The following is a 16,027-nucleotide window of genomic DNA, read 5'->3' on the forward strand; positions in this document are numbered from 1 at the left end:
TTTTTGGAATGTCGAATCATGCTGCTGTAAAACGGTTTTTGAACAAAATTTCTTTTATTTGTTCTAACCAAGAGTTAGTCCTATTTGAAATGAGGGAAGATGGCTATTTCGAATTCTGTTCCTTGTCGTTGCCTGCGTGTATTAAGTTTATAATGTGTTTATACTATGACAAGCACAAGTCTGTCTTTTCCAGTCAGTCTGCATACAGCTTAGCTCTGGCTCTCAAAGATGCTCCTATCCCTCATGAGCTTACACTAGTTTTGCAGTGGTTAGGATATGCTGTATCAGAGAACATGACCGTATCAGCAGTCCGGCAGTGGGTTGATTTATTGAGACGCATGACATTTCATGATAGTAGTGGAGGTCAGAATCATGAAGACAATATGATCCCATTCTTGCCTGCATTGCACCAGCATGTACTGCGTGCAGAGTATGCCATCCGGTTGGTATATGAGAGTCGAGAGGAGACCTCATCCTTCTTTTCGTATACTGGCTCTGGCTGGTTGATAGATGAAGGTGGCTCTATTTCTGTTTTGTGGAATACCAGGCATGATCAGAGTAATTTAATAAATGTTTTCTACAGATGCACCTGTCAGACAGGTTGCAGTGGCAGCAGAGGAGGATGCAGAAGGTTTTTCCAGCAATGTAGGCCTTGTACCACTAGATGCAGATGCAGAGGCAACTGTAGAAATCCTTACAACAGATATGGCGTGTGCCCTAAATGCAAAGAAACTGTAAGAGAGGATGACTTGCAGTTAGGCTGGTCTGATGTTGCTGTCATTTCATTTGATTCAGTACCCACACCCTCTGATATCGATGCTTGTGCATCACTACCACTTCAGGTTCATGCCCATGCTGATGATACAGATAGCAACAGCTCAGACACTGATTTAGATTTGGAATGGGATGATGGACTGTCAGAAACTGCAGTAAGCCTACATGGGCAAACCCTTCGTCTGCCCGAGCATTTTCCCTCCTATGGGGACATGGGCCAGAGTGAACTTCAGGCAGACATTTCTGATGTCAGTGACGATGAAGAGGACTGAGGACTATGAAGGTTTTGGTGAAACTGCTTTGCTGTTGTGTGTTATAAATTCTCTGGATGATATATAATGTACTCGATATACATGGCAGTTTGGTTGTTTCAATTATGTATTACCACCCATGTAGTAGTTTACCTAATTGTAAATACCTTTACAAGTCTAATGTGTAGTAAGATGGAAATTATAGTTCAAAACGTCTGAAAAGGTAATTTGGCTCATCCCTATTGGCAGTGTCTTCGGATCTCTCTGTGTGTGTATGTAGGTGGAGTCACACTGGTCAAGAAATGCCTCTTTCTGTTCTCATTAGGTGCTCACTGGTTCGTAGCCTAATTGCTAAGTCGACGTCTGTGTCAGACCAATATCTCTAGACTCACTTGGCCATCTGCATGCTGTAATTGCAACGGCGTATCGTACTAGTTTGTTGCAATAGCAGTTTGCGTATACTGTATTAGAAATATTCTAGCACAGTAAATGACAGTCTACTATGCCTTACCGTCGACATCCATATTTGTACTGTACATGTGTGATTGGTATCTCTGCAAGCAGTTGGTACGTCGTATTTGCACTTACGCGTTGCGATACATCTGTAAGGACATCTCGCGTATATGTCCCTTTCTTGAGTTTGCAGGGTAGTCACAACCACCGGCGCTCTGGGGGCCCATGTGCCGGTCAGATAGTGAGGGCTTCTGTTCGACTGGAGCTACAATGTAGGGCAAAGCTCTGCCGTGATAGGAATACGTGTGCGTGGTTGAATCTCTACCTCGTCTTGTTATCCGGGTCTACTGAATGTGTATACGGGACCTGTTCGAACATAAATTCTATCATTGTTTGGTAGACTGTATTCTGAACCTCTTGGATTAGACAGTGACAATTCAGGAGTCTTTTATCATCATGCTCATACTATTATTCGATTGAAAAGGTGGCAGTAGTTTCTTTTTCGCCTTTGTTTATGGCCATTCATAATGGTAATGACCCGCCTACATCAATTGCTGGAATTAAGTGATCATCTAGAAGCAAATAATTTTATTGTTGTAGCCTTTAATTATTATGTATTACCAGTAATCAGAAGTAGCTATGTGGGTTGTGCAGTGTGAGGATGTAGTGTTTGTGGGTTACTGTGTAAGTGTGGGTGGATGGCACGCGCTCGCACACACACTTCTGGATTCTATTCAGGGTTCTCCCCAGGATTTCAGGAAAGCGTAGCGCCAGCCCCTTTCCAAAGACCACGCCCATCCAATGACGTCACGAGAAAGTCCCAATTGCAATACTAATCTATTATTAATATAATAGACTTGCTGGTAAAAAAACGTTCAGACGTGTAGTGAGCGTTACCGCCCAAGTGGAGATCAATCAGATAAGTGGAACCCAGAGATTTGGCAAGTTCAAGCAGGGGCACGTACTTAGTGGTGTTGGGTAGGTCTTGTTTACATAGCCAATACAAAGTGTTCGTTGCCTCAACCATAGCTTTCTTTTCCGCACTTTATACAGCTGCAAACGCTACCTGTATCTCTCCATCTTCTCTAGACATGCAGAGACTAACATCTTAGCTGCGTTATGTTAGACTCGTGCCAGTCTCTCCCCGCCTTCGTCATTCCCCGGATTGTCAATCCTCGCCCCGGAGAGACTGGTTTCAGACCGTCCTCAGAAATTTTACGTCATGTAGATACCGTTTCATGGTCACATAATGACATGCAGATTATCTAGGTAGTTGTAGGTAATTGCCTATTTTGTTTCCCGGAGGTCTCGAGCCGGATGCCTCAGTCGTTGAGAAATCGTGAAAGAGCAGGTATGTTTCGTAGCTCTGACAGCCTGTACATGTAGGAAGTTTATAGAAATAATCTAGACGTCTCTAACTATAGGTTATTAATTATAGCTAATTCACGAAGTTGTCTCTCCAGGTTCAGTCGCTGTTGCCTCTCACTTTCCAGCTCGTCCGTTTGCTGCTGTAGTTTCTCCAAGAGGTCGACTACATTTATGTTTGTGCTAGGAAGGCCAGAAGAACACGGTTTCCTAGAAGGGTCGTGTGCTATGTCGTCGTTCACACGCTTCCTTTTCAGGCCGAACTGTTTGTAGACACCGTTTCCTTGGTGCTTTGTCTTCTTTCTTTGTACTCTCCTCTCAAAGACATCTATCTCTGACCACCTTTCCGACGTCAACTTCGAGTAGAGGAGGCTTCTGGTGTGATTGCAATAGTATACTTACTTCTGCTTGGACGTCGTTTGTCAACGAACCTTCAGACTGCGTGCCGTTCTCATAATGATTTTCAAACCTGTGTAAGTTATATGTTTGAGATCTCAATGCCTAGTGACGGATTCCATGAGTGCGTCTAGAATAATAATTATCATTCGTGAAGTAAAGCTGTAGTGACACCAACGGACTGCTCTTTGGTCTGCATGGTGAATTGAACCCTACACTGGGAATGATCACCGACTGAACACTGTACACTGGAGTGGAGAGATCTCTACGCTGCTCGACTGAACTAACAACTACTTGCGTGGTCGTTAGCTACCTAGTAAAGAACGGAATGTTTTGACGCCCCGTTTTCTTGAAAACCTGTTGTTTTGCAGTAGACTAGACACTGTATGGCCTAGCAACAGGCACGGCATACGTATTTACATTGTAGAAGAATTGGATACCACTTACTAACAAATCACGATATTATGATACAATCAGCGACCACTAAACGGATCCCGGGATCCGTTTATGTAACCCTGTTTGTTAGAAGGTATGACCTCTTCAAAGTTAATTGCACTGGAAGAAGGCAGTCTGAAACCAGTCTCTCCACGGCGAGGATTGACAATCCGGGGAATGACGAAGGCGGGGAGAGACTGGCTCGAGTCTAGCGTTATGGCGCTCTGACGTTTCATGTCGTTTTAGAGTATACTTGGTCATTGTTGTACAGGGAGGTCTACCCATACGCAGTGGCAGTATATCATCAACTCACAAGACTCCGTATGCTGGAAGTGGTTTGGAGAGGACATAAGTTGTACTTCCATCCATACTCAATAATTGAATCATGAATTGATATCAGAAATCCTATGTCAGTATTTCTTTTACATAATCCAACTAATCCAGACGAGGAAGGCAAATAATCTGGATTAGACAGATGAGGCAAAGCGGATGAGATGAGAGATTCGTAAATGAAACGTCTGGATGAGTTGTGAGCTTGCTCAGTAGAATCATCATATTTTTCTTCTGGTTGTGCTGTTTGATGATGTAGAAATTCTAATGGCTTTTTGTCAAAGTGGTTGTCGTTTGCTGGGGCTTCTTTAGGTTGCTTTGCATCGTACAGATATTCAACATATTACTGGATTTGTTGAGGAACTCGTGCCACGGTATCATTCTGACGATTTTAGAAGACCCTTTAGTGTGAGTCGGTCAACTACTGATGTTCTAGTCAATAGCTTGGGACGTTGTCAGGAGATACCAAGGCATGCAAGATGTGGAAGACCAACAACCCTAACCTTACAGAAGCAGCTTTTGGTCACTCTAAGTTTTAGCCACTGCAGAGACAAATCGTAGTGTGGCAGACAGATTTGGTGTTTGCTAAGCTACTTTTTATCGTACTGTAACAAGAGTTCTTTGTGCAATTATCAAAAATTGGATTGCCACTCTGATATATTGGCTATGCTCAGATGAGACCTGCTAGTTTAGAAAGTGTCATAGGAGCTTTAGATGGATCTCACATTCCCATAAAATCAACTGCAAGAGATCAAGATGCCTATATCAATGGGAACGGATTTCACTCAGTGTTGCTGCAGGCTGTGTGTAACCATAATATGTACTTACAGATTGCTTTGTTGTATATCCAGGAAGTACAGATGATGCCAGAGTACTGAGAAATTCTGAGCTGTATGTCAGAGCTAATGATTGTGGTAGCATGTTATCACACTTTTTAAGTATGAGGGGGCTCTTCACCATATTTCTACTATTTATTTTCTCGACCATATGCGATCAATTAAATAAGTAACGAAACACAGGCCTCTGCCAGGTGCTATAAACGTGGTTTGATGACAATCTGCGAAAACGTAAGAGCATAGCCATAGAAACAACGGTATAGGATGCTATAGAAATTTCGAAAAGGCTGGCAGCATCCACATAAAGACGTTTGAGGACAACCGTTACAACAGCTGCATCCTGGGATGTGACTGAAATCAGAATCTGAACAAAATACAAAGTCGGGGAACAATGTCCTACGGCGACACAAGGAACTATCTTTGCTATAGCAGGCCCGTAGGAAGCAAATAAAAAGTGGTACGGCCTAACGCACGCTAAAGGGCGTGGCTTTTAATTTAGTGCGCGTTAAAGCAAGAGACCAATGCTCCAATTAATAATGATTATTTAGTAAACTTTCTAAATAGTGATTCCCTGTGCTCAGACTCTGCTACGAACCTATTCCCAATCTCTGCTAAATCTAAATCATCAGTAAGGTCCTTGTGAACGTGCAGTACCATACAATTATTAAGCCTGATTTGGCTCATTGTGCTTCGAAGGTAAGTCTTGATTCGTCTCATTGCACTGAATGAGCGTTCGCTTACTGCATTCGTAGCTGGCATTACAAGAATCAACCGAACTAATGTTGAGACTTCACTCAGTAGCTCTTTCTCAGCGTCACTCAGTTTCTTGAAATATTGGACCACATCCATTAATGTGACAGGATATCCCTCTTGTACATGACCACTGAAGTCAGTACCAAATATAGCTAGTTGTGTCTTTAGCAAATCAGATTTGAAATCCCCTGAATACAGATCAAGAGCTGCTCTTAATTCATCTTCACATGCTGCATTCACAGCACTTTTTAGCAACAACGTTTCAAGATTGCTATATGTCCTGTAACCAGGTTGGTCAAACCGATCTTTGATACATGATATGATCAAATCAAAAGCTTCAAAGTAAATCCTCCTATAGTGGGCCTGTGCAGTTTCTGGAAACTCTGGCTCTGCATTCCAATGATCTAGCCTACGTGGTCGTTTTCTACGCCGAGGTGCCTGAGGTTCTCCTACAATCATTTCTCTAGCAGTTTCAGTTGCCTTCTTCCAAAATGCCTCAAATCCACTATCTTCTCTCATAGATTCCAAAGTCCTGACTGTCATTGATGCAACTGCTTGTCCTTGGGCAGCTGAAAAGTTTGTATGTTGAAGAGTTCTACTGAGGTTGTCACTATGACTAAACAGCAATCTTCCCAGCATAACTCCAAAGAGAAAAGAAAACGTCTTCATCTGGGCTGAGACTCCCAAAATTCGTCCTCTCATTTCCGTCTCTTTGACGTCACCCAGTGATTCTTCCCAGAGTTCCTGAATTGCTGAGTAGTTGTCTACAATGCTTTGTAGAGACTTTGCCTTTACTGTCCACCTAGTTGGACATAGCACCCTGAGCCCAGGGGTGTCTGGTGAATGGACGTCCTTCAGTTGCCGTAAACAAGCATCTCTCTTCGGTGACTTTTTTATCAATTTCATGATTTCATATGCAGTGCTCAAAGAATTGTGCATGCAGTCACAGCGCTTCACCGTATCAGAACAAGCTAAGTTCAAAGCGTGACCATAACAGTGAGTGTAAATTGCTCTAGGTTCTTCTTGAGAAATCTGCTTTGCCACGCCCTGTCTCCTACCAGCCATAGCTCCTGCTCCGTCATAGCATTGTCCTCTGGCTTTGTTCAGAGATAAATTCAGTCTAAGTAAAACATCTCTAACGACATGGACTATTGTCTTAGCATCAACAGTATCTACCACATGCAGTCCAATGAACTCCTCATGTGCAGCAAACCACTGATCCACCCAGCGTAAGCAAATAACTACCTGCTCTCTATTAGAGGAGTCAGTTGTTTCGTCAGCCATGATAGTGAAAAACTTGGCACTGTGAAGTTTGTCAGCAACTTTCTCTAAAACTTTCAATGCCATTAGCTTCAGCAGCTCGTTTTGTATTTCAGGAGATGTGTACTTGTCAGTCTTTCTAGTCAGCCACGTAGAAAGACTTTCACTATCAACTGCACGAAGTCTTAGAAGCTGGGAAAAATTGGAATCATCTTCATTGCCATCACCTCGCAAGGCCAAGCCTTGACGTGAAAGAAAACGTATATTCTGTATGATTTTTAATAAACAAACTCGCCGTTCTTCTTTCTCCACGGCATGCTGTGATGACAAACTTTCACCCACATCGGGTATTGTCTTGCCAGCAGACAGTATCTTTAGTGCTGCATCTTCATGACAGGTAGACTGCTCATGTTTGGCAAAGTTAACTGTGGCGTCTTTCCAATTAGTATAACCATGAGATATAAAAGACCACTCCAAGTTGGGTGCCACAAGCTTCTTTTCCTTGTACGCCTTTACGCACGTATGACAGTATACTTTGTCCTCACCTTCCACGTAGTGAAGCCACTGCCACCTGAAACCGTTAGCTAATCAGTTATTACTGACAAAAGTTGAAAGGAAGAAAGGCGTGGTACACTACACTATACAGCTTAATTAACTTAACAATATGTTTCTCAACTAGTTACCTCAAAAACCATGCCGGCTGAAATGGCCTGTACACGACGCTTTTCTTCCCAAATTGGCGCTTTGGAAACTGAATGGCAGTAGGCTGGTGAGGTGACTCACTTAAAGAAGGCGTTGATCTTGTATCGTTTTTCTTTCCAATAACAGGACATTGGCGGAGAAAGAAAGAAGCCGGATGAGGAGCTTTCGCCATTGTCAATAACGCGCGTTATCTGAGGCCAAGAAGAGGGTAGCCTCGTACCCAGGCCCTCTGTATGTCTACCTGTGTGTGTGTGTGTGTGTGTGTGTGTGTGTGTGTGTGTGTGTGTTGTGTGTGCGTGTACGTGTGTGTGAATGTCTGTCAGTCTGGTTTCAAATTGAATGCCTCCTTATATGTGTTTGTTTTTCCTCTTCTCTCTCTTTCGCTCGCGCAGAGAAGGGTCTGGCTAGGCGAGGCTACAAAAAGTGGTGCGGCCATGGCCGCACCAGCCGCACCGGCTCCTACGGCCCTGTATAGTGTTTCATAGCTGGAGTGAAACTCTTTGTGTACATGGTGCATACAATTGAAGAGAATGGATTGGGTGATATCCATCTTGTCCAGCTCGCTCTGTTTCTTGCACGTAGTCTTCAATAAGTGATGAAGGGCCACAGTGCATGACTTACCTGATGTCCGTACAATCCACACCGATGTCAAATGCTGTGGTGGCAATCAAGATGCGGAGTGTGCTAGCTGCTTCATGAACGATGCAAGAACCTTCTGCTTCGTCTTCGCCGTGGATGCACTAGTGTACATATCCACCAGTCTGAATTCTTGAAGATCTAGTGTCTCAGTAGGTGAGTGAACTCTCGTCCTAATTTAGCTCACAAATGAAAATAGAGTGATGAGCAATCCCTGTACTTTCTACAAAAAATAACAGTTTTGGGACATTTAACCCTCTGACGTCTTACATCTTTGGCTATACTCATACAAAACTTTTCCATATGCACTATAGGATGAACCGCATACCGAATGTTGTCCCTTGCAGGTGATGTCCAACTCTCTGCATTGCAAGTCGATCGACTACTTGGTCAAAGGTGGAATTGGTGGCAGTCGCTGTCAAAGCGATTACATTGACAGTTTCAGGAATCAGACCACGAATTGTTCCGATTTCGGCAAACGAGGAGCGAAAGGCATCACCCCTTTGAATTAAACCGCAATCTGAAACAATTATTAGCAACGTGATGAGATGGTGAAAACATACCATTCACACAGTGGACTACAACCAAGGCAACAAGCTTGTCCTTGTATTCAGGCTGCTGCAGCAATGTCCGATAAAAAGGATTGGTCACAAAATAATTGAACTTTTATGTCGGACATCCTGTAGTGCTTGCTCATCCTTTTGTGCTCGTCCTACGAAGTGCATACTAGACCTCTCGCCAATGACCTTGATTCCTGATCCATCATCAAGAATATTATAGGTCTCACACAAACCACAACACTTCCTTCTCGTAAGCCATGGAACACTGAATTTATTACACTTGCGATTGTTTTAATTAATTATAATACGGAACTAACTTGAGATTGTCGCAAACTAGTAGAAGCAAGTTGTATATGATAGATTTTCCATAACCGGTAGGAAGAATGACAAAAGTGTCTCTTCCCTGAATGAAAGCGGTAACACCCTCCAGTTGCTTGTCCTTCAGTCTCTGCAAGCCAAGGTGGTTCATTGCCCACTCAATAGATTTGAGAACTCTTTCTTGAAAGTCTGACATTCTGCGCAAATCTGTGAGCACTCTTCACCATATGGAAATGGAAATGGAACAAAGTAATGAAGGACAGACAATGGAGAACAGCCTCTAGATAGTACTAGACAAGTAGTCATGCCAATCGCGTAGTGTTTAGTGAAGACCCTGCTCACAATTGTTCGTATTGTGCTGATGACAGGTTCACGTGAAGTTAACATGACTCGTAATACACTACCATGTTGTAAGTAACATGCCTGCTGGTTGCAATACCGCGTAGACAGGAGACAGTGTGGGCTGCAATGGGGCAACGTGCCAGGTTGCGAGGGCTTTGTGACGCTTGTTAACCAGTGTGGACAGCTCACCCTCTGAGCTGCTTCGACAAGTGGCGTGAATCCCAGAGGTCAATCAGGGTGATGACGTTGGAGTATTGACGCCCGTTAGAACCGCCATGTACTTAAGCCCAAGAGGTCAGGCAAGCTGACGTTGGAGACTGTCTCACCCCGCTTGAGCCCAAGAGGTCAGTGGAGTTGACGTTGGATGCTCAACACACCATCACAGAACCCATTCCGTTGAATGACTTACATGAGACAACTGGCTTCAGCCGAAGATCTTAGTGGCTTTGACGTTGCAACCTGAGTAGAGGTACTAGTAATGTTGGGCCAAGACTGCCCTGAACAGGGCTTCCTCCCTGGCACACTACCTGATATATTTCATATATAGACTCCCTCAAACATGGGTGAGGGGAGCGATATTGATAAGCTACCGGCTATACAATGCTAGCCGAACAATGCAACGTTCTCACTGTCATTTGTATTAATACGTCATAGTTCCACCTCTAGCTAATATTAACATTACAAAGCTTCTGCAATCCTCCGCTACTACTGATGTTAACCCTTCAGCTACTGCTGCATTAAGTCACGCCCAGGTGTGACCTTTGTACCACATGTCACGCCTTGTCACGCCTATAATTGTCTAGCGCGCACGCAAGAAAGTACTCGCTTACGTATATTTGTAACTGCAGCCACATTTTAGAAGTAAAAAAGCAATTCATACATTTGTGAAAACCATATTAATTGCGCTTTCAAATGATACATTTGTTTCAATATTTGATTTCGACTTGTTGATGCTCCTCTAATTACTCGACAGCAAAATTCCCAACTGAACACATCTATTCTAATTATATCCATATATGTTATATGTACAAATTTTAGGCTGTACAGATACTGTGACATTATGTCATATAAAAACTGAATCTACTTGTCAGAAGATCAAGTAGAAATATATACAATAAATATAAAACATATACAAGTATATCTACAAATATATGTACAAAGACCATGTATGTATACAAATATTTACAGTCGTGAATGGTGGCTCAGACAGCACTGTCTGTCAGCGGATGACACGTAGAGGGGTACGTTGCATTCTTGACACCGATAACACTTGAAGCTCTTGTGCAAAACTTTGTAGTATTTAATCATATGATCGGATTTATCAGCTCCGCCCATGTGCACGTTGTAGTCACCAATAGCCTCAGGTCTGGAAATGGTGATCCTGTGGTGCCCGTTATACTTTGCACGATCCTTGGTAAGTCTGTTGCAGGGAGTATAACGGTGTCCAGAATGAAGGGTGCTCATTACCTTTACCACGGTGCGATCCACCCACTGAGTAATTAGAATTTCGCCATCGCGATCATAGCGGAATGAACCTAAAGATATCTATACTTATATTTGCTAATAAACTTATTTGCTATGGCTACCTCGTCGCGACTTGCCAAAGGGGCGTGGACTTGTCATTGCGATGATTCTCCATCTGCAGGACTGACAGTATAGCGACAAAACGATTGCGAGACATAAACCGTCTGGTTCACAATCCGTGAAATGGAAGGTTGTGGACCAGTATTCACAGAGCTCAGGAACCTTATATATATATATATATATATATATATATATACAGCTCTGGAAAAAATTATAAGACCACCCTTCAAATTTTGGGTTTAGGGTTACAAATGTACCACATTTTGTTGATACCAGGGCTATCACTGTCATTTATAACAGTTTGGTTCATATACTAAGATGCTGTAAGACATGCCTGTTTATATGCTTATATTAATCTGAAAATGTATCAACCAAAAATCTACCAAATTACATGACAATTTGTTAGAAGAAGATTTACTAAATAAATAAACATACAATAAGCAGTAAATAACAATAACCAACATTAACAGCAATATGCAACTACAAAATTACGAAAAACACTCAATATTTTGTGGCAAAGCCCCTGTTTTTAATCACAGCCCGAATTCGACTTGGGATGCTTTCCACCAGCCTCTCACATTCATCTTGAGTGATCGTTTCCCACTCCAGGCGTAGAAAATCAAACAACTCTGCTTTGTTTGAAGGTTTGTGATTCTCCATTTTGCGTTTCATGGTATTCCACAGGTTTTCTATTGGGTTAATATCTGGAGATTGAGCTGGCCAAGTCAGGATCCTGATGTTCTTTTCTTCCATCCATGACTTTACAGACTTTGCTGTGTGGCATGGCGCATTGTCTTGTTGAAATATCCAGTCATCAGAGTTGGGGTATAACATCTGAGCTGATGGAAGTAGGTCTTCTTCGAGAACAACCCTGTACTTGGCTTGGTTCATGCGTCCTTCGCAGAGTCGGACTTTGCCAGTTCCTGACTTACTAAAACAACCCCATATCATCACCGATCCTCCGCCGTGTTTCACAGTTGGGGCAAGGCATTCTGGTCTATACGCTTCTCCTGACCTTCTACGAACCATCAAACGCCCTGGAGTGGGACAAAGCTGGAAATTGGATTCGTCAGAAAAGATTACTTTGCTCCAGTCATCAACAGTCCAATCCTTGTGGTCTTTTGCAAACTTGAGTCTTTGCTTTCTTTGTCTTTCATTAATGAACGGCTTCTTTCTTGCTCTGTGGGACTTCAGTCCTACTTGAAGGAGTCTGTTGCGAACAGTTCTGGCTGAACAGTTGACATTGCACCCAGATTTCCACTCTTTTTGGAGGTCACTTGAAGTCAGTCGTCTATTAGAGAGAGACTTTCGGATGAGGTAGCGGTCTTCCCTGGCACTAGAGAGACGTTTTCTGCCACGGCCTGGTTGCACTTCAGTTGCTCCAGTTGTTTTCTTTTTCTCCTTTGTCTGGTGAACAGCAGTTTTGGAAATCTTGAGTCTGGAAGCAACTTGTCGCTCGCTGTAGCCTTCCTTCAGCAGTACCAGGATAGCTGTCTTCGTTTTACAACTCAATTGCTTCTTCTTCGGCATGGTAGTATTAGTTAAAAATAGCATTTAACGTTACTCCATATATAGTACAGAAATGAAACTTAAATTGTGGGTTTTGCATAGCATGTAGTTATACTTAGTAAAACAATTTCAGACCAGGTAATGTCTCTGTAACTTCTTTTGCTAAAACGCTATTTTTATTGTTTTGTCTGCATTTCATTATCAAAAATGTAATGGTTAAATATTATAGATAATCATTATTGCTCAATCTGATTTGTCAAACCACTTACGTAGTCAAAATGCATCTGGTCTTATAATTTTTTCCAGAGATGTATATATATTGTTATAGTACATACCTTCACAATTCCCATGCATATTATGAGTCCTATGAATGAGTTCATCTCCGTAAGCGTCAATGAACGAAAACTCCCCTCTCCTCGGCGCCCTCTTGATCTTCCTCGGTAGGTCTTTTTGCAACTGTCTTCAAACGTTGATGTTGCTGTTTCTAAAAAAATTATAATGTAATGACAAAAGCACACAAAAGACATCAAACACATACATTCTGATGGTCTCCAGCATTTTAATGGTGAAGAACAGTTTGAAGACTTCGAGGGCATCGGTTGGATGCGTTGGAGGAGGGTAGAATCCAGGTTTCCTCGATGGTACAAATGATGGTAAATCCAATTGATAAGTATCAATATCTGGATAATGAGACCACTTCTGGACGTTCAGTGGATCAGTGCGGTGATCAAGGTGTTCAGCTTTCTCAGGCTCGGAATCAAACGACTGCTGTTGTTGCGACTGCTGTAGTTGCGGCCGACGACGAGTGGCTATCCTTGGTCGTTGATGTGGCTGACGTGGCTGACGAAGACGACGAGAACGTGATCTTGACAACGATGACGACGGAAGACATGATAGGCTGGAAGGTGGTGTGGTAGAGAGAGGAGGAGATGAAGCAGGTGGCAAAGAATGCTGTGGATGTGAAGGAGGTCTAAGAAATGTATAAAAATATTAGAAACTGTTTGCATGATAGCAATATATTAGTTCTGCAACCAACACATCCGGGTAACTAACCATAGACATCCCAGTCATTCTGGTGTTCATTGACTAGCTTGCTTAGAGCACGTTTCAGAGTCCCATTGGTTCGTTCGTCTAAACCATTGGTCTGTGGGTGGTAGGCTGCAGTTATTTTGTGCGTAATGCCAAAAATTTGTGACAAATGTTCATTTACCTGCAATGATATTCCACACATTTAGACAGTGACTGATCGACTCACACACACACACACACACACACACACACACACACACACACACACACACACACACACACGACTTGCAATAAGACTAAATTTGCTATTTGCCAACCTCGTTTACAGATTCTCTGCCTTGGTCTGTCAATATTTTCTTTGGAACACCATGCCTTTGAGAAAAGGAAAACACATGTACGGTCAACAAACACGAATTGTTCATAACTACTAACATAAATAAATGAGCTAACACCATTAACACCATGCATCCAAATGCATGCAAATACAGAGATATGTATGCATAACAATAAATATAGCAATTGATTATGGTTGTTGGACAGGTTATAACTTATTATGAAACAGTATCTGAAAATGTTAATGTATTTTAATTATAGTGCTTTACTGCACTTACCTGTAAAATATCTGACATAACCTGTCCGCTACAGCAACTGCAGATTTATCTTGTAGTGGAAATGCTTCCACCCATTTTGTGAAATCGTCTGTTGCTGTTAGTATGTACTGATATCCAGCTGCTGTCATTGGAAACTTTCCCATGAGATCAACTCCAATGAATTCCCAAGGTCCTTTAACTTTGATTGGATGGTATGTTGGTGCTGCAGTTTTAATTGTCTCCATACGCTGGCACTTGTCGCATTTTCCAATCTACAAAGGACGTAAGCAAACAAATGAATCAGCCAGTGGTTATAGATATTATTTGTGTGTCATGCCCAACCAGATCAGTCTGCATGGTTTGTAAAATCTACAAGCACCAGAAGCAAACTTGCTTCAGAGGTCTGTTTGTGTACCTGTTGATCTGTCTGTCTGTCTGTCTGTCTGTCTGTCAAATACATATATTTTTCAAATCCAAAGAAATTTCCATCAAGAGCTTAAAAGGTAGTCTCTAAGTAGAGTTCCTCTAATCAACAGCAAACACTTAAGGCTACAACAGATGAACCCATACGGGGATCAGAATACATTTAACCACTTAGTTTAAAACAAATTGATATTCGTCAAGAACACTGCAAGATTTTTGTCTGCCTTGTCTGTTTGTCTGCCTGTACGTCTGTCTGTCTGTCTGTCTGTCTGTCTGTCATATATTCTGTCATGTTGTATCTGCAATAGATGACAATCCGAATCCACCATTTCGAACAGCTAGGTTAGGTAGCCTGTAGCTACTTATACTCTCCAATGTCGTAGCACTTAATTACATTTTCAAATGTGGATTTGATTAGCCGATCATGCAGAGTGGCAGCCGGTAAGAGATGACTAGGAAAGATTACCCTTGCCAGATGGTTGATTCGTGATACATGACAATATCTCAAGAGTAACATCCCAAACTGGATCATTTAGAGACACAAGTTGGTCACAAAGAAACTGGCTGAATTTAGCAATTTCCATACATGCTTCTCTAACTGTCTGTCTGTATGTATATAACTGTTGTATGTATGTATGTATGTATGTATGTATGTATGACCACCTATTGGACAAAAAGAAAATCTTTTCCTTCCGTTGGAATTATGAACAGTTTTAAGTGGCATCTACGTCGACATATACGAACTGTTTGTGCAAGAAAGTCGGACATATCTTTTTGGAAGCCTTTGGGACATTTTGTAAACCTAGCTTTAGTGTAAAGAATTTAGATTGATGTAGAAGTTGTACCAATTTTTAATAATAACAAAAAAATGTATGTATGTATGTTTGTGGCTCAATTGGTTTGAGTGTGCAGTTGGAGATTGGCAGCATCCTGGACCTTCAGGTCAGAGTTTTAGTGCGGGAGGGCCACATACATAACTTCCTTTGGGCAAGAAACTAACATACAATTGCCTCTCTCTTCGGAGTGTCAGGTTCTGTCTACAGCAAGTATCTACAGCAAGTACAGCAAGTGTGAAGTACATCATAGTGACTTCTGATAGGGACTTTTGATACAGTAGTGTTAGATTGCAGAATAGTGATTACAGTATCGAAACTGAGCCTTAGGGGCTCTTGTATGTAGGTACAAAAATGTATGTATGTATGTATGTATGTATGTACGTATGTGGCTCAATTGGTTAGAGTGTGCAGTTGGAGATTGGCAACATCTGGGAGCTTTGGGTCAGAGTTCAAGTGCGGGAGAGCCACATACATAAGTTCCCTTTGGGCAAGGAACTAACATACAATTGCCTCTGTCTCAGTTCTGTCCAGGCAGCAAGTTTGAAGTTTGAAGTGACTAAAGTACATATATTGACTGTACATGTGAATAGTGGTAGATTGTAACAAGTACGCCCTTGTAACAAAAAATGTATGTATGTTAATCTG

The 16,027-nt window shown here is 42.1% G+C and overlaps 1 protein-coding gene across 1 annotated transcript; it reads right to left on the minus strand.

Moving 5' to 3' along the window:
• Nucleotides 1-2,896: 2,896 nt before the first annotated feature.
• LOC134187667 (zinc finger MYM-type protein 1-like) lies at nucleotides 2,897-7,798 on the minus strand. Its single transcript, XM_062655820.1, has 3 exons — nucleotides 5,436-7,798; nucleotides 3,246-3,312; nucleotides 2,897-3,199 (listed from the first exon to the last, which is right to left on the minus strand). Exons 1-3 carry the CDS (start codon nucleotides 6,938-6,940, stop codon nucleotides 2,897-2,899), a joined length of 1,875 nt encoding a protein of 624 aa, XP_062511804.1. The 5' UTR covers nucleotides 6,941-7,798.
• Nucleotides 7,799-16,027: the final 8,229 nt, after the last annotated feature.

The sequence above is a fragment of the Corticium candelabrum genome, chromosome 12 (genome assembly GCF_963422355.1).
Source record: "Corticium candelabrum chromosome 12, ooCorCand1.1, whole genome shotgun sequence".
Taxonomy (NCBI): Eukaryota; Metazoa; Porifera; class Homoscleromorpha; order Homosclerophorida; family Plakinidae; genus Corticium; species Corticium candelabrum.

Coding starts and splice junctions, on each gene's coding strand:
- LOC134187667 (XM_062655820.1), bottom strand. CDS start 6,940: ATGGCATTGAAAGTTTTAGAGAAAGTTGCTGACAAACTTCACAGTGCC. Junction 3,313..5,435: donor TTAGCAGAGATTGGGAATAG/GTTCGTAGCAGA, acceptor TAACTTACACAG/GTTTGAAAATCATTATGAGA. Junction 3,200..3,245: donor CAAACGACGTCCAAGCAGAA/GTAAGTATACTA, acceptor CTCTACTCGAAG/TTGACGTCGGAAAGGTGGTC.